General features: G+C 30.9%; 1 protein-coding gene and 1 long non-coding RNA gene across 7 annotated transcripts in view; one reads left to right on the plus strand and one right to left on the minus strand.

The window, feature by feature from the left end:
- Nucleotides 1-20750, plus strand: part of LOC126762200 (protein still life, isoforms C/SIF type 2) — a 361392-nt gene extending 340642 nt beyond the window's left edge. For 3 of the 5 annotated variants that reach the window (XM_050478760.1, XM_050478761.1, XM_050478763.1), the window contains exons 21-23: nucleotides 456-684; nucleotides 2585-2688; nucleotides 20455-20750. In XM_050478760.1, the coding sequence (XP_050334717.1) occupies nucleotides 456-684; nucleotides 2585-2688; nucleotides 20455-20537 (416 nt within the window). In that variant the 3' untranslated portion in view covers nucleotides 20538-20750. Of the gene's footprint in view, nucleotides 1-455; nucleotides 685-2584; nucleotides 2733-2954; nucleotides 3019-3078; nucleotides 9114-20454 lie in introns of those variants that run through there. The other 2 variants (XM_050478764.1, XM_050478762.1) reach the window with 2 other exon arrangements.
- Nucleotides 1-27086, minus strand: part of LOC126762209 (uncharacterized) — a 200662-nt gene that overhangs the window by 96763 nt on the left and 76813 nt on the right. The gene's annotated exons all lie outside the window — the stretch shown is intronic.

Here is a 27086-nt window from a genome sequence, read left to right on the forward strand (position 1 = left end):
AAAAACATAAAGACTTAAAGTTTGGAAAATAAAAAATATTTTTATTATATAAAAAAATTAAAAAAAAAATAAAAATAAAAAATAAAAGAAAATTTAAAACAATTAAAAAAATAAATTTAAAAAAATTTAAAAAAAAGAATTTAAACAAAAATATAAAAAAATACTTAAAAAATATTGACAAAAATATTGACAAAAAAATAACTTAACAAAATACAAAAAAAAATTAAAAAAGTTAGTACACTCTTCTCCACTCTCTGAACTCTCTAACAATCGTATTTATTCGCTAAACAAAATTTACAACCTGCTTTCTCTGCTTCTCTATTATTTTTTTTCTGTTGTTTTTATATCTTTCTCTCACCCATTTGACAACAAAAATCTTCGTATACTATCTTTACCGCAAAATTCTCTACCGTTTCGAATTCCAATTTGAAATTTCACTTTCACAAACTGCATAGAATTAATGTCCTCCTCCATAGACCCACAGCAGCAGCAGCAGCAACAACATCAAAAGCATATGCAACACCATCAACAACAACAGATGCATCATCATCATCAGCAAATGCATCAAAGCGATATTGAACGCATGGATCCGGGCACTAAATCCGAAGGCGAAGAGGACTCCCAGCAGGGCACAATCAAAGCGAAAGCTACGCTGGGTCGTACACCCAATCACTTGACATTGAGGTATATAGAAATATTTTAGTTAATGTTTTAGAATTATCAAGACCTCGTTCGTACTATATTCTATGCATAGCAAAGTCAGTATTTGGCATTAGCGATCCTTTTGAAGCTCATTAGTTTCATGCGAAAATTTTAAATTTTTTTTGGTAAATTTTTTTTTTTATTTTTATGTATATCTTAAAACCTCTTAAACGTGTTAAAATTTAAAGGGTGGCCTTAAAGTAAAAAATAATGAAATTTTGATTTTTTATGAAAGTCGAAACCAAATATTGGCAAACAACTACTATGTATCTTTAAGAACTTCGTATCCCCTAAACACCTTCAACAGTTCAGTCTAGCAAGGAAACAATATATTTTAGAGCCGATGAAATTTCTATAAAATCGAGATCGTGTGGCATCTTATTCTTCTAAAAACCACAAGCAGAGTCAAATAATATGTTCTATTTAATCTCCAGAATATTGGAAGTATTTTTTCTTGGGTTAATACTAGTCAATCTCCAAACTATCTGCCACCACAACTAACAACTGGACATTAGTTGATGGAAACGTAATAATGAAGTTTCCAAATAGTACCCTGACCAACCCATTAGGTTTTATGCAGCCTTACCTCCTTATATGTGCTTAAGAAATCTAAAAATAGCTATAGACTGTAGATATGCCTGATAGCCGGAGGAACTAAAATGCCTACAAGAAGAGAGAAGACACGCAAGAATAGGTCTCTACTTCCTCATAAGTTCTAAAGAGATAAACAAATCGATAAAAAACAATTATGATTTTAAGTTGTGGACTTCTCTCTAGTTAGTTCCGAATCCAATTGTCGAGAGCTAAAAAACAGAACTCTAGGAACTAAAATTCCATACAAAAATAGAGAAAGCACTCTCTTTCCACATCTTCAGAAATCGTCGAATCGATATAGACGCTAACAATGACTATTCGTTGTGGGCCTCTCTCTTTTTAGTTCCGATTTCCGTTGTCGGGAGGCTAAAAAACAAAGTTGTAGCAACTAAAGTTATCTACAAGAAGAGAGAAAATGTAAGCTCTCTTTACACATATGCTCTTCGGAGAGCGACAGATCGATACTATGCGATCTGGTTCTCTTACTAGTATATTTGAAGTTTATTTACAAAGATTGCATAAAGACTAAAACAGAAAGCTCTAAAAACCAAAAAAAAAAATATTACAAAGAAAAGAGAAGTCAAGCAAGAATAGGACTTCCTTTTGTCACGTGATCTAAGGAATTCAACAAATCGATATAGACTATGAGTTCTGAGCCTTTTACTAGTTGATCGGCAAGTTTACTTATATAGAGACTAAAACAGAAAGCTCTAGAGACCAAAATTTAAAAAAAGAATAGAGTAGACACACAAAAATAGTATCTCTGTACTCTATACATTATTGAATATGAATAAATGAAGAGTAATTCACTCTCCACATTTATCACCCAGTACGAAACAGTGATCTATAATAGCTTTGACATCCTGTAATTATACACTATTCGGCTCATGGTTTGTAGAAGGATAAAAAAGCATAGTTTTTCTTAAAAATAAGTTATATAACGCATAATTATTACGAAATCTTCATAGCACACACTTTTGTTTGCAACTAGACACATTGATTTCCGTCATACTCTTAGCTACCCTACTTAAAATCAACCATTACATACACGCATATGTATTATTGAAAGCTAATCGATGATATATTTTGTTCTATTTCTTCCCATTTTTCTAATTTTGCGATAATCGCTTCGTTAACTATGCGCTTCATAAATGTCCGCCTCAAAACCTGATCATAACCAACAACAATAATACCACCACAACCAACAACCATCACCAACACCACCATCACGAACCGTTTGAAACCAACTATCCCAACACGTTATATTCGAACACAATTGACCATGCAGCACCACATCAACCCTCTCGGTTGGCAGCACTGGTAGTCAAGCGCGTTTGATACAATCATCTCATCCGCCATCGAGCTATCAGCCAGTTCTCATGAAAGATTTAGGTAAGACTAACTCAATAACAAACGAACTATCGTCTTCCCCTCAAGCAGAGTACATGGATGCCGCTGGCACAGTGACAGTGAGCTCATTGTCCGCAGCAATGGAGGCCACCGATCAGATGATGTTTATGATCGAAGAGATGGGCATAGAGGTACGGGAGATGGACGAGCAGATGGTAGAGCAGGAGGAGGACGACGAGGACGATGTCGACGAACGGCAGATGAGACAACAACAGCAGGAAGAAATGGATTACATACTCGAATCAGAGTTGCAAGCTGCATCCGTAGCAGCAGCTTTTAATTTAAGTTTAGGTAGTAGTAGTAGTAGTATTGGTAGAGTAATATATACAACCAATAACGTTACTGGCACCACTAGTGGTTTAACAAGTAGAGTTAGTGATGCCAGCACTGGCAGTGGTAACGGTAATAATCATAATTTACATTGTGTGGCAACGCCAAAACGCTTGTCACCACGACAATCGCCCAAAGCAGATATCGAAGTAATTGAGATTTTCGCCAATGAGCTAAGTCAGCTGACCGCCGCTCAGCAAGTATCGGTTGTGCATCATTCAGCAAAAGAGTCTTCCAAAAAATCGTCAAGTAGTCGTCAAGCCAGTGTCAGCAGCAGTGGCAGCGGTAGTAGTAGTAACGGTGCTAGCGCTGCTTCGCACACACATGTTGTCGACAAGCATTTGAGTGATCTCGAGCATGAGCAGCTCAGCGACACCACATACGACATTGCCGCCTATATGGCTAACCTAAAAGAGCAGGCGCTCGAATCGCAGGATCTGCAAATGGACGCGCAAGATCAACAACAAAATGATTCGAGCTTGTCGCCGGAACCGCAAACAGTCGTGGAAAATACACAACAAACTGTAGTGGCCGAAATAGAGTCACCACCACGACCAGCTACAGAATCCGATAGTACTGGCACCACGACGGGCACTTCGGAAAAATCCGAAGATGAATCGGAAGATGCCAGAACGTTGGCCAAACATCATGTGATCATCGACAAGAAGGTCGATAAAGTTTTCAAATCGAAGTCTTCAGAGAAAGCACAAAAATCGAGTAGCGGCAGTAGCAGTAGCATTGCCAGCACTGGCGCAAAACCAAAGACCACAAAATCGCCACGTCAAAGCATATACATTTCACCCGACCGCTCCAAGTCACAAGGTAGTTCACCGGTACGCATAATTAAGATAAAGTCACCACGCACTAGTGTCAGTGATCAGGGTAAACGTCTCAGCGTTAGCTCAAGTCGCGACTCCTCAGCCGATCGTTTGTCCAGCGGACGCCGCACACCCAGTCCACGTCGCAGCTCCGAAGGTAGTGGTATACTGAAAAGACCTGCCAGTCCCGCTGGCGGCATATTGAAACCACCACCCAGCCCCAGTAAATCGAAAAGTCCCGACCGCAGCTGCCTCAAGAAGCTGACACCCTCACATGACTGTAGTGTCGAATCGCTTTCGCCGCATATATCACCGCGCGACAGCATCGAACACCTGTCGCCCGATCGCGCCGGTACCAGTCTGTGTCAGCGTCATTCGCCGCGCAGCAGCTTCGACAGCCGCAGCTCCGAACCGAATCTCGATATACCACGTTCATCGCTCAAATCGCCACGCGGCAGTTTCGAATCGCGTTCACCGGAACGCAGCAGCCGCAAACGCAGTCAATCGGCGCACGGCAGCTTTGAGACGGGACAACGCGCCGCTGCGCTGGCCGCCCAAGAAGCCTACTACCAATATTATCCCATTTATGATAATCAAACATGTAGCGATCATTATATATCAGCCGCTACAACAACGCATATGCCACGCGATATCGGCACCAACACAAGCACGCGTCGTCTAAGTAAATCTTTGGAGCGTTCCACGTCACGCGAAAGCACTACAAGCAGCTCCTACCGTTATGGCGTATCACCCGAACGTATTTACACAATAAACACCATGGGCGCCAGCGCAGGACCACTGCGTTCGCAATCAGCTGAAAATGCATTTGCACACTACGCTTACGATCCACATACGGGTCAGCACTATCAAATGCCGCCGCCACAGGAAACCATTGCAACAGCAGCACCGCCAGCTGCCTTCATGTACGCGCACGAACCGCAATGTCCACACGAACACATGTCGTCGGCCTATCAGCTGAGCTCTTCGGCACCCGAGTACACAACATGCATTGACTGTTTGTATCAGAAGCGTCCCTCCTAGCATAAGGCCCGCGTACGGCAGAGTCGTACGCGGAAGAAGACACCACGTGGCGTCGTACAACCACCGATGGCCACAGCGTCGGGCATGATTTGTGCGGCTAGCTTTGATCCCGACGCTGCGGTGGCGGCGGGCGCCAGCGAGGCGAGCGGCTGTGTGGACTGTCATGACTACTATGAAATACATGTTTAAGCGGGGAACGCGTAGTCGTAAACATAATCAAAACTGAAAACCAAAAAAATCTCCCTCTAATTACAACATACCTTATATTAAACTACCCGAAAATCCCGTTAGCCGGTATAACAGAAGCAAAAAAACGTACGCAAAGTAAACTCGTTGCCATCCAAAAATCCTCAACTGACAATTTACATGGACCATATATACACACATATATATTTGTATATGTGTATGCAAAAACGCTATTGTTGTTTGACACAGGGATTTTTGAAACAAAAACAAAAACAAAAGCAACAACAATTTATATAAATGTATATGCACATTTTCGTATTTCGTGAATGTCCTTCAGAGTTTAGACATAAGGATTAGCTTGTAGGTTGCAAGGAGTCTTAGTTATGTACACACATACATATGTGCATATGTATGTAGTCTCTGTTTAATTTTTCACATGAATTTCCATCACTAATACATACATAGATACATACGTATGTATATCTTGTATACCGAAATCGGATTTAATTTTTTACAAATTTGTTTACTTTGAGGTAAAATCAAAAATATAAAGGCATCGAAGTGCTGAGAATTTTTGTTGTTGCTATACTGCTGCAAGAATATGAATATATACATGTATACACATATATATATATGTATATCTGTTTTTTGTCAATACGTAATTAGTTTGTATGTGTAGATATATTTAACGGTTAAGTAACCGAAATTACATATACAAAATTCAAGCGAAAATCTGTATATTGACCGTAGAACAGTTAGGCATTACAATAACAAAAAATTATATTGTAAATAACGGTACATTATAACACTGTAAAGGGACGAGGGCGTAAATTTAGTAGTAACTCAATAAAAATAACAACAAAAAACTCGTGCAGATGTTGTTGTTTTAACGCGTAAAAAATTGTCCTATAGAACTTTGGTTCACAGAAGTCGATCTCATGTGTCTTCCACTATAAGTGTTTAAATTTTGAGGTTAGAACTCTTTTCTTTATTACAAAGTTATACCGTATTTTATTTGGATATTCTCAAAAATATAATACGAGTGAACATTTTTTTTTATTTTTTTATTTTTCAAATTATTGCAAGCCTGTTCTAAACAAAAGTCAGTAACCACACCACCCTTGGTAACCAAAGAACTCAGTCTATGCATCATTCACACTGGCAAAATAAGCTTAAGCAATAAGAACTAAGCAATTGTGGGTACCAGACGATCTTGCTAGACAAAGCAGCCTAGAAGATATTAGTATATCCCTATATATATATCTCTATTCCGGAGTATCCTGAAGTTATACTTAAATAAAAATTACAATACTTCGAAAAAATTTTGTATATCCCAATATAAAGGTCTTAACAGTTAGAAACGCCCCTATTCCGTAGGATCCTATAGTTGTACCTAATAAAATTGAGTATATCCGAAAATAAAGCTCTCTTATAACACAGAAAAAAAATAATGAGGCAGCTAAGATTCTATCAAATGCTTAGCCGACATTCACCACGAAAACGTTTCACAAAGCTATCGAAAATATATTGTCGTTATGTTATTGTCCTACCAGCTGCATTTCTCGAATTACAGCTATACAAGCCTATAAAGCTTTAAATCTCAGGACACTTTTTTTTCTTAATTCTGTTTATACGTATCATACTCGTAGCGGTTCGTTGTCTGGGCTCATTGTATGAAAGAAGGCGACGAAGGCGAATCAGAGCTACAGATTCAAACTGCAGCTGAGACTGTTTAATACATTATTCTTACCAAAAAATCATTCTATGATTATCCTAACCTCACCTGGAGTTTTTTTTTGTATATTGTAAAAGTATTATTGATTATTTGAGACAATTTCGGTTCGGAGTTCCTGGAGGAAATAGCCGATAATATACGAAGAATTTATATGGCTACGAAGTTCCCAACCTTTTTAAAGAAAAATCAAAGAAACTTCCAATTTACATAATTGGGAATGTTTATAAGCATTCAAAAGAACAATCTTGGACATTTACTTTTTGAAGATTATCTCATTCAAATATTGGCCGCGGCTACGACCAGATGGTCCATCCGTTAAGTCCAATTTTTGCTGACTCATTCCAGCATTTCAACTAATAACTGACGAATGACGCTCGTTATATTTTGCTCCAAGGCCTCAATCGAAGCGGGATTGTCCGTATAGACATTAGGCTTTACATATCCTTACAGAAAAAAGTCTAACGGTGTGATATCACATGATTATATCGCGTTATGATGATGATGAACGCGAAATTATCTGCTCACCGAAGTGTTCGCTCAATAAATCCATTGATTGATGAGATGTGTGGAAAGTGGCGTCGTCTTGTTGAAACCAAATGTCGCCGAGATCACGTGCTTCAATTTCAAGCATCAAATAGTTGGTTGCCGGCATCAGTTTTGAACAAATATGGACCGATGATTCCATCGGCAGACAAATCACACCAAACCGATTTTTTTCTGTACGAAATGGCAGCTCTTGAATCTGGCGTTGGACATTCCATACATTTATAATTCAATTATTTTAACATAAATTGTTCGCGAAAGGAAATTAGTCGAAAACAAGTTATTGGAATTTCGATATAAGAAAATGAGAAAATCTATTTAAAACTTATGTCTATGCTAACTTGTTTCCTTGAGTCGTAGCCAGCTTAAAGCCCAACAAAAGATTTCTAATACTCGTACAACACAGAGCCCAGTTGTTCCTCGTTACCATGAAGTTACATGGTACCTACAATGAGAGTGGTGTGGACTGAGAAGCATAAATAAGTGATTAGAATGGACCCACTTTTGATAATTTTTATATACTAAAAATTAGTAATGAGTATTCTTGAAGAACAGCCCATATTAAAAATGAGGTCTATATAAATTGATCGACTCTCTAGCCTATTTTCATATAAATTGAGTTTACAATTTTGGGCTTTTAATTGAAACAAAATCGAAAACACAGGATAAAAGTATAGAATCATAAGGAAGAAATTCAGGTTATTTTACATAACTATACCTTATTTGATATGAATTTTAACTGCATAATGCATGACGATAGGCATTAAATTTTTTTGACCTACGAGTATGTATATATAATTAAGTATAAGAAGATTAAAAAATGATAGAGTTAAATATTAAATAGAAGAGGTAAGAAAGTATTAAGAAACGCGAAATAAATAATGATAACTGTATATACCGAGTTGCTAGCATATACTTAAAAAAACCGATTCGTGTATGATAAGGAAAATCATGAGAACCCAAAGAAACTTTGATGTTAACAAACCTGTCCTTGCAGTTTTAAAGTAAAACTAGTGTCTATAAATAAATTTACTCAAAACGTTTACTCATAAAAAAGTGTACAACAATCAGGAATTTCCAGAGACGTAAGGCAACTATGAAAAAAGGGATTGATTTTTAGTTAATCGAACAGAAATTATACTATACATATGTACATATACAAATTTATGCGACAATTATGTAGGTTGAAAAAAAAAACATTCTTGAAAACACGAATAACAGTAAAATTCAACAAAATAAAAAATCAAGGATATTGAATATTTAAATATTAGCAGAAGAATAATAAATGGTGTAAAAATAATAATAAAGGAGTTAAAAAAAATAGCTGACAGAAGAACTTGAATAAAGAAAGAATATACGAAAATCAATACCTAAGATCTCATGATGGACCAAAGGTCAAAACAAACTAATGGAAATGGCATATGGCATAACTGTTTTAACGAAGATGTCAACAATTATTGAAAAGGATTTGACATTTGAAAGTAAAACCTCGCGCGACAAATCTACTTACATATATTAACACTAAACGACTACAGTCAGTCAAAAAACTATAGCAACAAGATAGAGAGAGACACACAGAACTATATAAACACACAAGGAAACTTAAAAGTTGTGGAAACGAATACAAGGACATACTCGCAAATTAAGGACACTAAAAAGAGAAGAAGAAGAAAAAAGACAACAATAACAACAAAACACTATACCCAAATTGTGCAAAGAAGTAGCACAGAAGCCATAAATATGTATGGAAAACAGCAACACTAATAAAAAAATGCAAACTTAAGTAGCTGGCAAGTGGACCAAAGGACATACATATGTACATCAAACAATGAGTGAAAATGAAAACAGGCAAAGTTACTCATAGGATAAGACAAAAAATTAAAAAAATATTAATTATTATTTATGAAAAATAAATAATTAAATAAAAATAAAAAAAAACAAAAAATTTAAAAAATAATATTAATTAATATTAATTAAAAATATATAATTAAATAAAAAAATTATTATTATTAATAAAAAAATTAAGAATTAACTAAAAATAAAAAACTAGTTAAATAAAAAAATTAATTAATTTAAAAAATATAAAATAAAAATAAAAAATTAATTAATTAAAAAAAATTAATTAATCAACCAAAAAATTAATTAAAATAATTAATAAAAAAATTAGTTAATTAAGATAATAACTAAATTTAAAAAAAATTAAAATGATATTAGAAACACACAAAATCGTCTCATGTACATATAAATATGTATGTATGCTGTTCATATTTTAGTGGCAATGTTAACAATTGTAGTTAGAAAATTAAAAAAAAATTAATAGTTTCCTATATAAGCGTTCAACTCGCAGCACACGTATAAATGTTCATATATATGTGTTTATAAGTGTTCTCATGCACATACAAACAAACGTGCATGGGTGTAGCATTTAAGCCAAGGCACAGTATTCTATATTTAGACAATGTGCACAACTGAAAAGTAGATACAAAAGCGAAGACAGGTTTAAAATATGCGCGCATGCGCCAAAAATGCATGACAAACAGCTGAAAAGGCAAAATAAAAAAATAAAAAAAAAACAAATAAATAAATAAAAAAACAAGCAGCAATGCAAAATGCATACATGTATGTATATGGTATGTGTTTAAGAGAAATCAAATATCTGTAGTTAAGTAAAAAAAATACAAGACTATGTCGATGTACTTCCAATTAAATTAAAGCAAAAAAAAAGTAAATAAAAATATTTATTAAATTAAAACAAAAATAAAAATTAAATAAAAAAATTTATTAAATTAAAGAAAATTAAAAAATAAATTTAACAAATTATAAAAATTTAAAAAAATTTTAAATTAAAACCAATAAAAGTAAAAAATTAGAAAAATTAAAAAAAAGTTAATAAATAAAAAATCATTAAAATGAATATCAAAAATTTAAATAGCAGTAAGATAACAAAGCAGTTTTTGGGCGATGTAAGAAATTGAACTATCAGGACACAATGGTTGGATGAGGCAATTAGCGTCTCTTATGTAGTTAGACAAAGGCAGAAAAGCAATGAATATCTAGTAACTTATATTACTTGTACTAATACCAATGCAGAAAGCATGTAATTTTAATCAAAATTCATACACAAAAATATACAACTACAAGCGGGGGACTAAAGGTATGCATATACATATTTTAAATATTTTGAGCAGAAAAATTGCATAAGCGTTAAACATTTTGTGAAACAAAATTTTTTATTTTTATTTTAATTACTAATTAAATTTTTATATTAATTAATTTTATTTGAAATTAATTATTTAAATTTTTTTAAATTTAATTTATTTATTTTAATTAAATTAATTATTTTTATTTGAAGTAAACTATTTTTTTTATATTAATTTTTATGTGATTAATTTATTTAATTTTAATTAATTATTTTTTTTTTTTTATTTAATTAATTTTATTTTAAGGAATTACTTTTTATTCAATTAATTAGTTTTATTTAATTAATTAATTTTTTTATATTACATGCAATTTCCACTACTCAATAGTGTTATATTGTATGTGGACTATTTCAGCGTGTTCATACATACATACATATACATACACAAAATGGTGTTCCTAATATGAGAAAAATATATTTTAGCAAAAACAGAAAAAAATAAAATAAAGCCAAAATAACAGCATTAGAATTTTTCGAAGAATTTTTTTTTTATATTTTTCGGCGCTAAAACATAGATTCTCCACTACTACAGTAATGCCGGCCTTCCCCGTGGATGAAACCCGGAAAAATTCTCACTAGAAAATATTGTAAAGAGTGATTCATTTTGCGGTTCCTTACCTTTACATATTTACAATCCCCATGTTCGAAAAAATCAAAAATTTTCAAGATGATGGTTTTTGAAAAAAGTTTGAGTCAAAGTTGAATTTTGTACAAAATTTTGAATGTTTTAGATCTGTTAAAGTATAAATTTTGATCAGATTAAAAAACTGTTAAATCATTGCATGGAGAATTATATATAGAAGAAGCGGCAGAAATTTAAAAATTATCAGATCATTTGTTTTAGAGTAATATCTTAAAGCATGTTCGAAAAATTATGCTTCGAGAGAAGCGACTTTAGAAGCCTTTAACTCAAAATGTATTTGAAATGTTCATTTAAAATTAAATTAAAGAAGATCACAAAGATGTTAAACTTAATCTATGAAGAATTTTATTTTAACAATCCAACTCTAAAACCGGGATACTTCAAAAAACCGTCTCCAAAACCGATAACTAATGTTTAACTGTTTCCATATTTGTATACCTAATATTTGGAGTATCTGGTGGCTGAGAGTCTATAACTTGTAAAGTTTCTTTGAAAAATGACTATGACTATGACCTGATCTGTAATAGTACCTAGTTCCGTATTTTCAACAACGTCATTGACATATTTTGAAATAAGTTGTTTAAAGAGCTGCAATAGGAGTTTTAACGACATTAAGGTCGTGCGATTTTTATGAGATAAATTACGTTATTAAAATAACCTTATTGTACACGAAAGCCTTGGCAGATTTAATTCATAAGCAGTTCATCGAAAAATTTTAAGTCGATCAGTCTAGCCGTTACAGAGAAAGTCTCTACATCGAATCTGAAAACAGCGTTTCGGCAAATTGCGTTCAAAAGTTTTGAAAATCGATTACATTAACTTAAAAAATTCTGAGAAACCCGCTCATACTTCCGAAACAATAAAAAATTAAGCTTCCGCTGTCCAATATATCCAATTTATAACCATTTTATAACCGTTTTATAACCAAAACGCACATTTTGTCTCAATATGAGTGGTTTCTATTGTTTTGGGTTTCGGTTAGCTAATAACCAGTAATTCTCAGTTTAGTATTATAGGGACGCCATATTCTATATATATACATATATGTATGTATAAACTAACTGAAAACCATACTTAAACAATAAAACAATAAATATTTTATTTAATTTTATTTTATTTATTTTATATTAACACAAATCGAAAATTTTTTAAAGGAAAACTGTAAATTGAAATAAAAATGGATAAACAAATGCCACAAATCAAAAGTAAAATAAAACAAAAATCAAATATTAAATATGCAAAACAAAAAATCAAATAATCCAAAAGGCTTCACAGCAATAAAATCAAAATTAACATTTAGTTAAACCACAACAACAAGAACAAGAAGAAAACAACTATGGTAAAAGATAGCAGAAGCAGTACATACATAAACGAAATAAATAAAAGCAGAAATTCAAATATTAAAAAAAAATACTTAAGAGTACATACATACATAAAGACATACATACGTACATATTTCATGCAATAGCAAAAAATATATATATTTATATAGAAATAAGTAAATAATAATTAAAAATAGCAAATAATTACAAGTATACGTAAAATCGAGCAAAAAACAATATTTGATGTTTACAAACATACATAATATACATACATATGAAATAAGTAAGAGTAAAACTACAAATAACAGACGACAGTTCCGAAATCTCAACGATCTCAAGATACAACGTAGAACAGCTCAAACAAAGAGTCACAAAATGCACACATACAAACATACATATATAGATACGACGAATTTTACATATATATATGTACTTATGTATACCATATGTATGTATATGTTCCGAGAAATCCAAACCTAAATCCAACCACTAGTCTATAGCGCATTTTTGAAATAACAATATATGTTTCGAATGTTGTTCGAGTTTGCGAAATCAAAATAAGAATAATCAAAACAAAATGGAAGGCAAGAACAAATACAACAGTAATAAATTATAAGTGTTAAATGAAAAATAAAACAAAATCACGCAAATGCAGCACACAAAACAATTAAAAAAATAAATTAAATAGAAATAAATAAATCAAAAAAAAAAATAAAAATATTAAATCAAAACAGCTAAAACTAAGGAAAAACTAAACCAAAGAGCTAACGCAAACAAACAAAAATAAAGACACCTAAAAACCACTGCTCAAACATGTCACACAACAACACAAGGAATCGGTAAAAACCAAGTTATGAACGTCGAAACAATTTCGAAAATATCTTCAAAAACACACAGGAAAAAGGAAACGGTAAAAAAGTTATGAATGCTCGAAACAATTTCGAAAGTATCTTCAAAAAACACAGGAAAAAGGAAACAGTAAAAAAAGTTATGAATGCTCGAAACGATTTCGAAAATGTCTTCGATAAACATTTCCGAAAATATTTTTTCAAAACACTGAAAAAAAGAAACGGTAAAAAGAAAGTTATGAATGCTCGAAACAATTTCGAAAATATCTTCACAAAAACACAGCAGAAAGGAAACGGTAAAAACAAGTTATGAATGCTCGAAACAATTTCAAAAAAACATCTTCGATTCACAGTTACAATATTTTCAAAAGCTCCGGAATTAACTGTCACCGAAGAAAGTGAAAGGAAGAAAGAGAAACGTCAAAAAATATATTTTCACTGATTTTGCACAAATTGAACTTGCTTTGCGGTGGCGCTACGTACTTACAATACATAATTAAGTAAGTGTATTGATTACCAAAAATTCAATTTTATTTTTGTCGCAAATAATCGTTAATTAATTATCGATATTTTTTACTCATACTTAGTTATTTCGATATGCTGCTAAGGTAAGTAAAAATTTTCGAAATTGAAATCTTAACACACAAAACTATTAGAAATACTTTTTTAAACACTTTAACTACACTGAAGTGCTAAAAATTGGTTGAGTGTTCGAAAAGATCAACTTTCTAAAAAAAAGAAGAAAATTTAGGGTTAATTGGAAATATTAATTATACATTTTGGTGAACATAGTGGTTAGTTGTATCAATTTTATGCGTATAACACTCTTCGGTAGATTATGTAAATATATATATATGATATATATTATTTCTATTGGAGATATGTAGTAATTGAACAATTACAAAACATTAATATCAAATAAAAGTGACTTCTTATTGAATACTTTAGTGAAAAAATTGGTGCCAATTGGTAGTTTTAACAAAATTTTATAACAACGCGAAAATATTACAAATTTGGGAGAGTTATAATTATAATATAAAATAATTAAGTAATCAAAACTTATTTTAGTCAATCATAGCTTGCCTTTATTTAATAAATTTTTCTTCGACGAATGTATTTGAAAATTTTATCTAATGGCGCTCACTGGCCGACAGTTAATGCCAAAAAAAATATGAATATAAATTTCTGTCTTAAGAAGCCTCGCATAAAAAGTCAATCAGTCACTCAAGAACCGGTAAAATCTGGTATTATATTAAGTAATATTTAAAACGCTACAAGGTTTTCTTAATAAGCGTGAACTTCATTTTGCTACAATTATTTAAATAAAATCACGAGATAATATTTAATTGAGTAAATTAAAGACATGTTAATTTAATCAATTAGCAATCAGATATAGAGATATCTCTTCAGTGTTATCAAATTATAACTTAACTATAATAATTAGTTGAGACAATTTATTAATTGACTAAATTAAAGATTTTTCAACTTAATTTAATAAATTACCAACCATTATCTCTTCAGTGTTACCAATTAGCAACTTAACTGTACTAATTGATTGAGACAATTTATTAATCTAAATTAAGATGATATCTAACCAATACATACTTTGACGGCGATCAAATATATCTTCAGTGTTGTCAATTAACAACCTAACTATACCAATTAATGGAAACAATTTATTAATTGACTAAATTAAGAAACTGTTTGAAACCGAAATTTCCTTAATTGTGTTCATTAAAACATTCCCTTAAAATAATTATTAAAATCTGTTTTTAATTGACTCGATTAAGATGCTATTTAAAACACATACTTTGACGGCGATCCAATATCTTTTCAGTGTTGTCAATTAACAACTTAAATATACCAATTAATTGAGAAAATTTATTAATTGACTTAATTAAGGTACTGTTTCAAACCGAAATTCGCAAATTTTGTTCATTAAAACTTTCCCTTAAAATAATTATTAAAAACTGTTTATTAATTGACAAAATTAAGGTGCAATTAAAAATTATTTGAAGACTTTCAGTTATATCCTTAATGTTAGCAACTTTAAATACACCAATTAGTTGCAACAATTGTTAATTGGCTAAATTAAGAAGCTGTTTGAAACAGAAATTCGCCTAAATTTGTTCATTAAAACTTTCCTTTAAAATAATTATTAAATACTGTTTTCTAACTGTCTAAATTAAGGTGCTTTTTCTGAGATGTTTAGATATGCACTTAATCTAGTGAATTAAAAACATGACCTAATTAATTTTGAAAATTTTTAATTGACTAAATTGAGGAGCTCCAGTAAAACATTCTCTATGTATGAGGCATACACTAAACTATTAAGTCATTTAGTTTAGTAATTTACCCTAAATAAAAATTGTATATAATCTTTTAACTGACTTAACTAAGATTTTATGTAAATCAAATGCTTTAAAGACATTCAAATATCTTCTTAATGTAGTCAATTAGCAGTTTTAACTATACTAATTAGTGACTGCTGCCCGAAGCATATGTTTTAAAAAGAATTTGTTCATTTAATTTAGTCAATTAGTAAATTGCCAGTCAATTTGACAGTAATTTTGTCGATTGGTAAATTTACAGACATTTTTTTAATTGACTCAATTAAGAAGCTTTCTAAAAACTTATTTTAAACATAATTTTTTCTCTAATTAGAACAATGAATTTATTAATTGACTAAATTAGTTAGATTAATGAAGTTTTTAACAGCAGATACTCCTTTTAATTTTTTTAATTCGTAAATTTGCCTTTTTTAGACGAATTGTTACTCAATTATTATTAAAAAAGCAGTCTTAAAAACTATTTCGAGATTTTACATTTAATTAAGACCACGAAATATATTTTTTAAAATTAAAATTTAATTTAAGAAGAAGAATAATTTAAAATTAATTTTCCTGAAAAATATATAATTATTTCAGATATTTATTTTTTGGAAATTTAATTTTTAAAAATACATTTTGCTAAAACAGTATTAACTCGCATTACTAAATAACAATTATTGTAACAAAATGTTTTCTCAAATTTGTAGTATTTTCGTGTGGTCCAAAGCAATCATAGTTTTTAAAAAATAAGTTCAGTGCGCAGGTGATTTTACCTACAGTACACTGAAAACATTTAATTGTTTTAACAAATTATATTCGATTTACAAATTTACATTATAATATGTAAAAGTAATTGTAGCGAAAGCGAAGTTTTTTCAGATATTCTGAAAACTATTATTATGAGTTGAAGTTTCAACAGAAAAAAAATCAAAAATAAAAAACAAAAAAAAAACTATTAGTGCATCATTTTGTGATATTATTCGTGTGTATTTAAATTTAAATGAAATAAATATACTAATATATTTACATATATTTTTTAATAAATATTATGATATTTACCTTAATATTCAATAAATTAAAAGGAATGTGATTAAAATTGTGTAAATATAAAATTTAACTTAAACAACTTTCGTAGTACATTAATCCGACAAGCTAATCATTTAAATTGTTATATAAAGACCTAAAACTAATTAAATTACATAAAATTAAATTGAATTCAAATTAACGTTAGTTGGCATCGCTTGTACGAATAAGTCAGCAAATAGCGGTAATTGCGAAAATTCAGCGAAAAATGCAGGTTTTATACACACACATGCAGACATACATATATGTATGTATGCAAAAATACATGCAAAGAAATGAACACACACACAAAAGCAAAAACAAAAAGTGTAGCTCCTGCACAACAACAAGTCCAGTATTTAATATTTTCGCAGTTATTTATGCAATTAACTCCAGCAAAAATCCACTAACAATGCACAGCAATTAAACCAAAGTAACGCTACAGTCAAAACTCGATAAGTGAGGCTAAAATGCAAAACAAAAATATAACCTGATTATTTGCAAACATTTAAAATTTGTCGATTGTTAATAAAAATGTATCGATTGTAAATAAAAATTTGTCGACCATCAATCTAGAGCTATCGAGTTTCGATTGTTGTGCACTTTTTCTTCCTTATTTGTTCGAAATTTGCATTTTTCCAGAAGTCTTAGAAAATTCGAATACGCAGCAACGCGCAGTGTTCAAAAAAAAACAACAACAAACACTCGAAAAGCAAAATCTTTGTTTTTTCCATTCAAATGTAACGTCCATAATTATTATGTCTTATGGTTAACACACCCCGCTCGTTTCTAAATACCACGTAACTAAAAATATTCTAAAAATAAAAAATGTCTAACAATAAATGCTAGATTTCTGCGCATTTATAATTTCATTTAAAGCTTAAAACCTTCAATATTCCAATTTATTGTTCGCCACCACTTGTAAATAAAAATATTCATTCACTAAAACCTTACTAAAAAATAACAAAAACTTTTTTAAAATGAACGAAATCTTAGATGTTTTAAATTTGAATTTTTTTTTTTGTGTTTGGACTATAGTTTTATGCTAACAATATTTCATGCCATAAAATGATCAACACATTTTGCGTTACATTTTCATAGTTTTCATAAAAAAATAGTAAAAATTAAAATAAAAATATTTTGAAAATTTTATACTATCAATGTTTGAGGTTTTTAATTGAGTCCTTCCATAAAAAACCCAATTTTTTTTTTCAAAAAAATTACCAATATTTTGTTTACAGTTTCTTAAGTTAAACTACATTAAATATTTTATAAATTTTTTCCAGATAATTACTAAAATCTGTAGGAGATCTGAAATACCTATTACTGAAGAAATGTATTGTTTCCAGTAATGGATGGTCCATTTCGAGGTTCCCTATTTTTTAAAGACAGAGAAACAGAATCTTCAAATTTAATGGGGTATTTTTATTATCATTCGAAAAAGCATTCTTTGGCATTTATTTTTTGAAGATTATCTCTTTCAAAATGCTGGCCACGGCCACGTATCAGATAGTCCATCCCCATCGGTTGAGCGGGAATGGCCGCATAGATTTTAGACTTTATATCTTCTCACAGGAAACAGTCTAACGGTGTGATATCGCACGATCTAAGTAGCCAATCGATCGGGACAAAACGTGAAATTATCTGCTCCCCAAAGCGTTATCTCAATAAATCAGTTGATTGATGCGATGTAGCACCGTCTTGTTGAAACCAAGTGCCGCCGAGATCACGAGCTTCCATTTTAGACATCACATAGTCGGTTATCATGACGCGATAAAGGTCGCCTTCATCATCTTTGAAGAAATATGGGCCGATGATTCAGCCGGCACACAAACCACACCAAATTGTTTTTTCTGGATGAAATGGCAGCTTTTGAATCTCTTCAGGTTGCTGTTCGTCCAAATGCACCAATTTGGCTTGTTTAGACACCCATTGAGCCGGAAGTGGGTCTCATCGCTGAACAAAATTTGGAATGAAAACGTCGGAACTTTTCAAGAGCCCATAGAGCAAAGCGATGTGGCTTAGGAGGGTCGAGCGGTTTCAATTCTTGATGTGTTGCGAATAGTACGCTCAGTAGGCCAATTATGTTGACCATAAGTTGAACGAAGCACGCGAAAAACATTCTTTACAGAATGTGAATTTTCGTAATGAAGTTGAACGATTTGTAAATGTTGTTCAGGTGTAAGTTTTTCCATGATAAATGCCAAACAATACTGAACAAAAATAACACCACAGCTTGACACGGCTCTGTCTGTCAAAAAAGGCTATTGAACAAAGTACCTCTATTTGGATCACCATTTATGGTTCTACTTCACGATCCTCCCAGTGATATGTTTATTGGCAAACTGTTCTTCATACAACCCTAGATCCTTATTTTCTTATATTGAAACTACTTTCGCCGAACTTTAAAAGGTGTGGCTTTCAAAAATGGTAACCAACAACGAAGGTTGCTTTAGATGTCAAAAAACTCTCCAAAAGACTGTCACAATAATCCTGACTGACAGCTTCATTTCTGACAATCTTTTTGGCACAACAATCCTAACTGACAGTTTCATTTCTTACTAGTATTTTATTGAATTTTCATGAACCATAACCTCAAACAAATTATCGAAAATTAATTTACATTGAATTTGTCATTTTTCATTTCAGTTATTTTACAAAAATATTAAAAAAGAAAACAACTTATGGAAAATGTTGGCATAAAAAATTTAATAAACAAAATTGGCTGTAATTTGTAGTATATGAAGACACTGTAAATAACTTGTTATTACACAAATTATAAAGAAAACGTACATTGAAAATGCGTAAGATGCACAGGCAAGCGATGTCAACATTTTATCCAGAGAAAATTAAAAAAATCAAATAAATTTTTTTCCGCTTGAATGTTGTCAAAAGTTTAACATTTATAGCTTGAGACAGCAAACAAGACAATATAATGAAATCGAGTTGAGTTTTAAAACTGTAAACCAAATTCTTAGTAAATTTTCGAAACGATTAACGATTCAAAATATATTTAGTAAACAATTTTCTTTAATTTTTCATTCAAAAAAATGCATTAATATTGCACACGAGTGTAAAAACCAGAAAATATTCAACTCGATTACATATTGTTGGAAAATTATAAAAAAAAAACGGAATCATATATCTCGAACTACAAAAAATAATCATTTATATAACACCTGAATTTATTTCACTGAAAACTAAATAACAAATTTCATTCAAAAAAATTCTAAAAAAAATATAAATAAACTGCATGCACTAAAAATGATATGCTTGAATAGCTAAAACCGAAACTAAACTATATGTGTATTATAAGCGATTTTTTAATTTAATTTTATCTTTTGCGAATTTCACTGCTCATAAACTATTTATATAACAATTGGCCGAAATCTAAGTACTATCACCTCTCTACCACTCTCTCGTATTCGTACTCGTTCATCTCCCTGGCAAAATAAAAACCAAAAAAAAAATTTACAAAAAATTACGTTTATGCTCTGTAAGTTATATTTTACATAAATACATACATGCAAATAAAGAAAAAAAATCGACAATCGTATAAAAACGCTCAAAGCGAACCAAAAAAAAAATTTAATACAAAAAAAAATTAATGAAAATACAAAATCAAAAAATTTCAAAAGCATTTTTTTCATATGATTTCCATATTCTTTTCTTTTCTTTCATTTAATTGTAGGGTCCCCGGTGTGGAAACCACGAGACATGATTAATTTAGGCGATGCACAGTCGACAACGCGCAAAGACGATGCGAACAAATAAAGCAAGACAAGAACAAATGAACAAAATTGAAAATATGAACAAAAATTTCAATTTCAAACACAAAACGTAACCCACAAATATGCAAAAATACATAGGCTATATATCAACTAGAAAAACATAAAAGCTGAAAACAAAAAACAAAAAACAAACAAACCGAATGTGAACTAATTTAGCAACTAGAACAAATAGCCGAAATCTGATTAGAAGTTGAAACACACACAAATATTGTAACTCAAAATTAACACAAGCGATAACTACTATTGTACTATGTACTGACTCTAACATATTGTAATTGCTGAAACCGAGACGAAGATGTGGACAAAAAAACGCAAAATATTCGAAAAGAAATTTTTTAAAGTTGAAAACTTTTTGAAAGTTGAAAAAGTTACGAATTTAAAAAATATTTAAAGAACATTAAAATTTGTGTATTTTAAAAAATTTCCGTTCGAATATATTTAAAAAAAAAATTTTGAAATTTGAAAAAAGTTTGTTTTCGAAAATATTCGAAAAAAATTGAAATTTGAAAAAAGTTTGGTGTTTTAAAGATATTTTAAAAACACATTATACTTTGTGTATTTTCAAAAAAATTGTTTTCGAAAATATTCGATAAAAAGTTAAATATTCGAAAAGAAATTTTTTAAAGTTGAAAACTTTTTGAAATTTGAAAAAGTTACGAATTTAAAAAATATTTTTAATTTGTGTATTTTAAAAAATTTCTTTTCGAATATATTTAAAAAAATTTTGAAATTTGAAAAAAGTTTTTTTTCGAAAAAAAAATTTGAAATTTGAAAAAATTTTGGAGTGATAAAGATATTTTAAATTTACTTCTGTGTTTTTTAAAAACTGTTTTCGAAATTATTCGAAAAAAAATTTTTAATTTGAAAAAAGTTTTCAGTTTTATTTTAAAAACCTTATGCTTTGTGCATTTTAAAAAAGTTCATTTTCGAAACTATTCGAAAAAAAGTTAAATATTCGAAAAAAAATTTTTGAAATCGGTTCTTTATTTCATTCGTCTTACATACAAACCGAATTCTTTGAAGACATATCTTACGACGTTTATTTGGTTTTCTGGCATGTTGTATTACTATTTATTAAACAATGGGTTTTAAGTTTACGACAGGTAAAAATTCAGCTTTTCTAAAATGATCTGAATTCTTCTAAAAGCGAACGCTTATACCAAAATAAAGCCAAATCAGATATAAGAGAAAATCAAGCTATATTAGAGGAGATTTTTCTTGTACTTATGAACCATTTTACTCATTTTTGGATTTTCAAAAACTTAGTTTTCGGTTCGAAAGTTGTAACACATCGGCTAAAATATTCAGGCTTACCTCGCAAGAGAAATATAATCAGATTTTCTTGACGAAGCAGGGGGCCTATTCTGTAACTCGATTCGAAAATGTATTCTATTCGAAATTCGGATCTACTTTATCATTATGCGAAAGTTGTACCACCCTGTGCCAGAAAAAATACGTACAATATTCGTTTTTGCTTTCTACAACTCAAAAGCTAACGAATATTTTATTCGAAAATTGGCTTGAAAATCCGAAAATCGAGTTACAGAATATAAAAAATCCGAATTCGAGTAAATTGATTTTCGAATCGAGTTACAGAATAGGCCCCCAGATATGAAGCCTAGCATGAATGAATTATATGTATATAGTCTGTGAGGCATGTTTAAGGCAGAAAAATTATATTTTTAGGGTTCTAAATGTTTTATTTCTTACAAATAAAAAAATTCACATTTTTAAATGAATTAAATAATTTTTTTAAATGAGTTCTTACTTCAAAAATGTCTACTAAAGTTAAAAAAATATTACTACACTATGAAATATGAACAAAAATTATAAATTAATAGCAATATCATTAGTTAGAATACAGTGACTTCAAAAGTTCACGAACAAAAACGAAGTTGTCCACATTTTCGTCTCGGCATAAAGAACACTTTGCATTAAATTATTTGTATGACCGCAGCTTGCAGAGACAAAATGTCACTCGAAAACACAAAGTGTTAGCCTTAAAGCGCGAAATGACAGTGTTAACTCAAAAATGACATAACTCAAAACATACAAATAAGCAAGCAAACAGCAAATTACAAAGGCAATAAACGAACAAGACAGCAAAAAGCATAATGCTCAAAAGCAGAATATGCAAAAAACATTAACCAAAAATAGACACACAAAAAATATAGGCAAAAAGGAAAGACCAAAAATCATGATTGAAAATTAAAAAAAAAATTATTTAGAAAATATATGCAAATTCACATGTTGTGAAATTTTAGTAATTTAAGGCAAACTAAAAAAAACTGAAATCATAATTACATAAGTAAATTACTTAAGTTAAAAAAATATGAAATTTATGCTTAAGAAAACTGAAAACAAAAGAGTTAAGACACGAAAACTAAACAAAAAAACTAAAATTATAGAACAGTATAGCAGTGAGATATGCGATTCTTCATGATGCATACATATATATTAATTAATTAAATAAATTAATAAGGAGACAACAAAAAATAAAATAAAGAAGAAGAAGAAGCATGAAAAACCAAAACAAAAGATTAGTAAAATTTCGAAAAGGAAAACGTTTTTAATTAAATCAAATTAATTAATTAATATGTAACTAACAAATTTAATTAAATTACAATGCATAGACACTATTAAAAAAATTAATAAATTTACTACAACAAAAAAGGGAGAACGTAATGATGAAAGTAGAGCACGCGGCAGAAAATCACGCTTAACAAATGTTTTCGACATTAAGTTTTAAACAAAAACAAAAACAAAAAACGTTTAAAATTATAGAAAAAAGTTCAACATTTTTTTTATTAAATGTTTATAAGAGCATACGTTTCATTTAATTAAACTTAATTAACAAACTCACATACACACACAAACACGCTATAAAGCTGTAAACTCACTGTGAGTAACAATAAATAACGGTAAAGATTTTTCGCAGCACGAAAAATTAAATGACTTAACAAAATATACCGTTAGAGCATTCATAACGGCAAATGAAATTAGGAAAATGTTAAATAACGAAAAAAGTTGCAAGACACACACGCACACATACACACTCAAAGAGACACACAGCTGAAGTTAGAAAAATTGGTAAAAGTTTTCAAATAAGACGCTAACGAGCCTGAAACGCTGACAACAAACACACATACACAAAGGCAGTGAGTAGCAAAATTTAAAAAAATAAAAAAAAAATTACAGAAATAAAAATTAAAATTAAAAAATTTAATTGAAAAATAAAATAAAAATAAAATAAAAAATTAATTGAAAATAAAAATAATTAATTAAAAAATTTTAAAATTAATTGGAAAATTAAAAAATTAATTGAAAATAAAAAAATTTAATTGAAAAATAAAAAAATAATGAAAAGCATAATTAAAACCAAAACTATTGACGTTCAACTGTTGAAATAAAGTAAAGCAAACGAAAGCTGAGGAAAATTGAGATTCCACATCCTAAACCCAAGTTTAAAAGCAACAAAAAAAGAACTACACACACACATACACACGCAATTACAAATATAGGCACACCCAAAACTCTAACTTGAAAGAAATTGAATTTCGAAATCAGCAACAAAAACAAAAACAAGAACAAACAATAGACATTAAATGCTGCAAAGTTGTGTGTGAACTGAAAGCAGTAAAATTATAGCAAAAATAAAAACAAACAATTAAAATAAAAGTTTAAGGCAAAACGAATAAAAATTAGCAAATTGAAAAGACCACTAACCTATGAAATGAAATATAATTAAACGTCAACACTTGAATTTATTTGGTTTCATTTTTTACAAAAACAAAAAAAACAAAGCGTAAACAAACGAAATTTAAACAATAATGCAACTTGCAACATTAGTCTACACGCTGTCTACTCGCTACTCTCAACGAGTAACTGTTACATGAAGAAAGGTCTTACATATTTACATACAAAGCAGTTTCAGAATTTACGAATTTGCTGAGAATTCTAATTTTTCTCATTTTTTACGTGTCCTACGGTGATTTTTGCAGTTTTTGTGGTATGCATTTAGGCGCAGCAAGTGATATAGGGAGCTTATAGGGTTGATAATTGCAGCAAAGCTTGAAATAAGTAAATAGAGCAGTAGCAGTTGAGCGAGACAAGCCTAATTAAAGAGATATATCATGAATAAATGGCAAAAACTACGAAGTTTTACTAAAAGAAAGCAAAAAAAACTGGAAATTTCTGCAACTAATATGAAGATATATATATATTAGAAAGCAAAAATCTCAAAAAAGTCACTTACTAAGAAAGCTGCTTGACAGTAAGCTAGAAATTCTACGTCGAATAGGCCGTTATTTTGGCAAAAGATGAACTACGCTCTGGATCAGGGATTCCTAAGAAATTTTGCTCACAGAATGTCATTGCGATTTGATTCACAAATACATTTCTGTGAAAATAACATTCAAAAGTTTTTAAGTATAATAATTCCTATAAAGTGAGTGCTTGTTACCTGAGATCAAATTTTTAATCAATTTTTCATAAAATGCGTTTCTTATTGTCGCCGCACCAAACCTATTATAGACAAACCAATCTGCGAATTTTTAAACCAAAATGAGTCAACTGAGCTCTTAACTGTACACCATTGCTCCATTCAGTTTTCTTGAAGAGTTCAAGACTTTTTGTTCCTAGTCACCTACCATTTTTAGCAACTGGTACTGAAAACGAGCTTCATAACCCTGTCCACTTTTCACTTTAAACACCTGTTATCAAAAATCGACCGTTACCTTGAAATTTTGCTTCAAAGAGTTTTGTAAAAAAAACTAATGATGCTCTCTATTAATTATACTAGAACTAATACCACAGATAGTGAGAAGTACTTTTCTACACCGATATCTCAAAATTACAACAATAATACTTGTAACCCTTTGGTATACCCTGTTTATTTTGCCGACAAAAACTAAACCATTTTTGGAATAAGATGAGGTCTGCAGTTATAACTGAACGAAGCATACAATTTTATCGGAAAATATGTGAATATTGTCTACGCTCATTATTTATTCCACACAACCCTGTGAACTAAACTTTTCCGATATTAAAAGTGAAGCTGCAATACTTCGACGGTTTTTTCCTCTTATGTGAACATTTGAAACCAGTAATCGCGTATTTTCGCAGCATGGAAGGTTTGTGGTCACATTAGACGATATGAATGACAGTAGAGGAACCGATTTAGGTGTTTAAGGGATTTTTCCAAAATAAATGATTAGTTTTATTAACTGCCATTTGCGGTAATTCTAGTAATTCTATACCAGTTAGTATATCTTTGGTTAGGTGGCTGATCTTCCAAGATAGCGGGGGTTCACTTTTGTATTGCTAAGTACAGTCCGTGATGAAGCCAGAAAAAACTCCTATGTGCAGTTATTAACTCTCAACAAAGTGCCTAGGTTCTAAGATACTTTAGTTCTATTATCGCTGGGACGTCTAACAGCGTGAGATCGGAGGTATTTTAACCTTGATTTGGCGGGACTTTCAAACAGGAAATATTGATATGATTCTATTTCCTCTTATTCACCTGTCATCCTGAATTTTTCATTCTTAACGCATGAATCCCAATCAGCCGGTGTACAATAACGACCCCTATAACTAATGAATAGTGGACTTTGCTGAGGAGGTAGACCTCACTTTTTGAGGGTTCTGGCCCGGCACTTGTTGAACTCGCCTGAGGATCAACCATCCAGTAGTTAACCGGAAATAGCCCGTAAAGCTGCTATCCATTCCCAAACCGCAGCAAGTTCTATGCGCTGTTGCCCGGCACTCAAACCAGTTTATTCATGAATTTACTTGACGCCAGAGCTGAGGAGCCGAGACATTTCTTCGCTATTATTGAATGAACAGGCAGCGAGCTCAAGACTAGTAACACTCATATGAGGGACATAGGCTGGAGGTACCTTGCGATCATACAATTGCTAGTATCGGAGCCCCTGTAGCCCAATCATCCAGTAGTTAACCAGAAGAAACCCGTAGAGCTCCTATTCATCCCCTTTCTGCAGCAAGTTCTATGCGCTATTGCTAGGTACTCAAACCAGTCTAATCATGAATTAACTTGACGGCAGATATCAAGGGCCGAGACATTCCTTCACTGTTATTGAGAGAACAGTCAGCAAATTCAAGACTAGTATCGCTGTCCTACTTTCAGAATGGATGGGTACCGCACGGAAGGAGAATACGCTTCGGAGCAGCACATTTCCAGCTCCCAATTCAGCAAGGAAAATGTTGCAATGATCGGAAAGCCTGAATCTGAAGTTGTTGGATAGTGCTCGACAGAATATTTCGCCAACACCACTTCATAATGAGTATAGGGAAAATCTAAGTCAAAAGGCTATCTTAGTTAAAGGACTGTCTTAAGCTCAACTCTCGCTTCAACTCAATTAAAGCATGAGAATATTCTAATGGTTTTGTTTGTAAAGCTATCAAATCAGCTACATTAGTTCAAAGGAGAGCTTAGAAGATCACAGTTAAAGCTTCTGAAGACTGCAGAGTATATTTGTTTACAATATTGGCCCTCAGATTAGCTGTTAATGGA

The sequence above is a fragment of the Bactrocera neohumeralis genome, chromosome 6 (assembly GCF_024586455.1).
Source record: "Bactrocera neohumeralis isolate Rockhampton chromosome 6, APGP_CSIRO_Bneo_wtdbg2-racon-allhic-juicebox.fasta_v2, whole genome shotgun sequence".
In the NCBI taxonomy this organism is placed as follows: Eukaryota; Metazoa; Arthropoda; class Insecta; order Diptera; family Tephritidae; genus Bactrocera; species Bactrocera neohumeralis.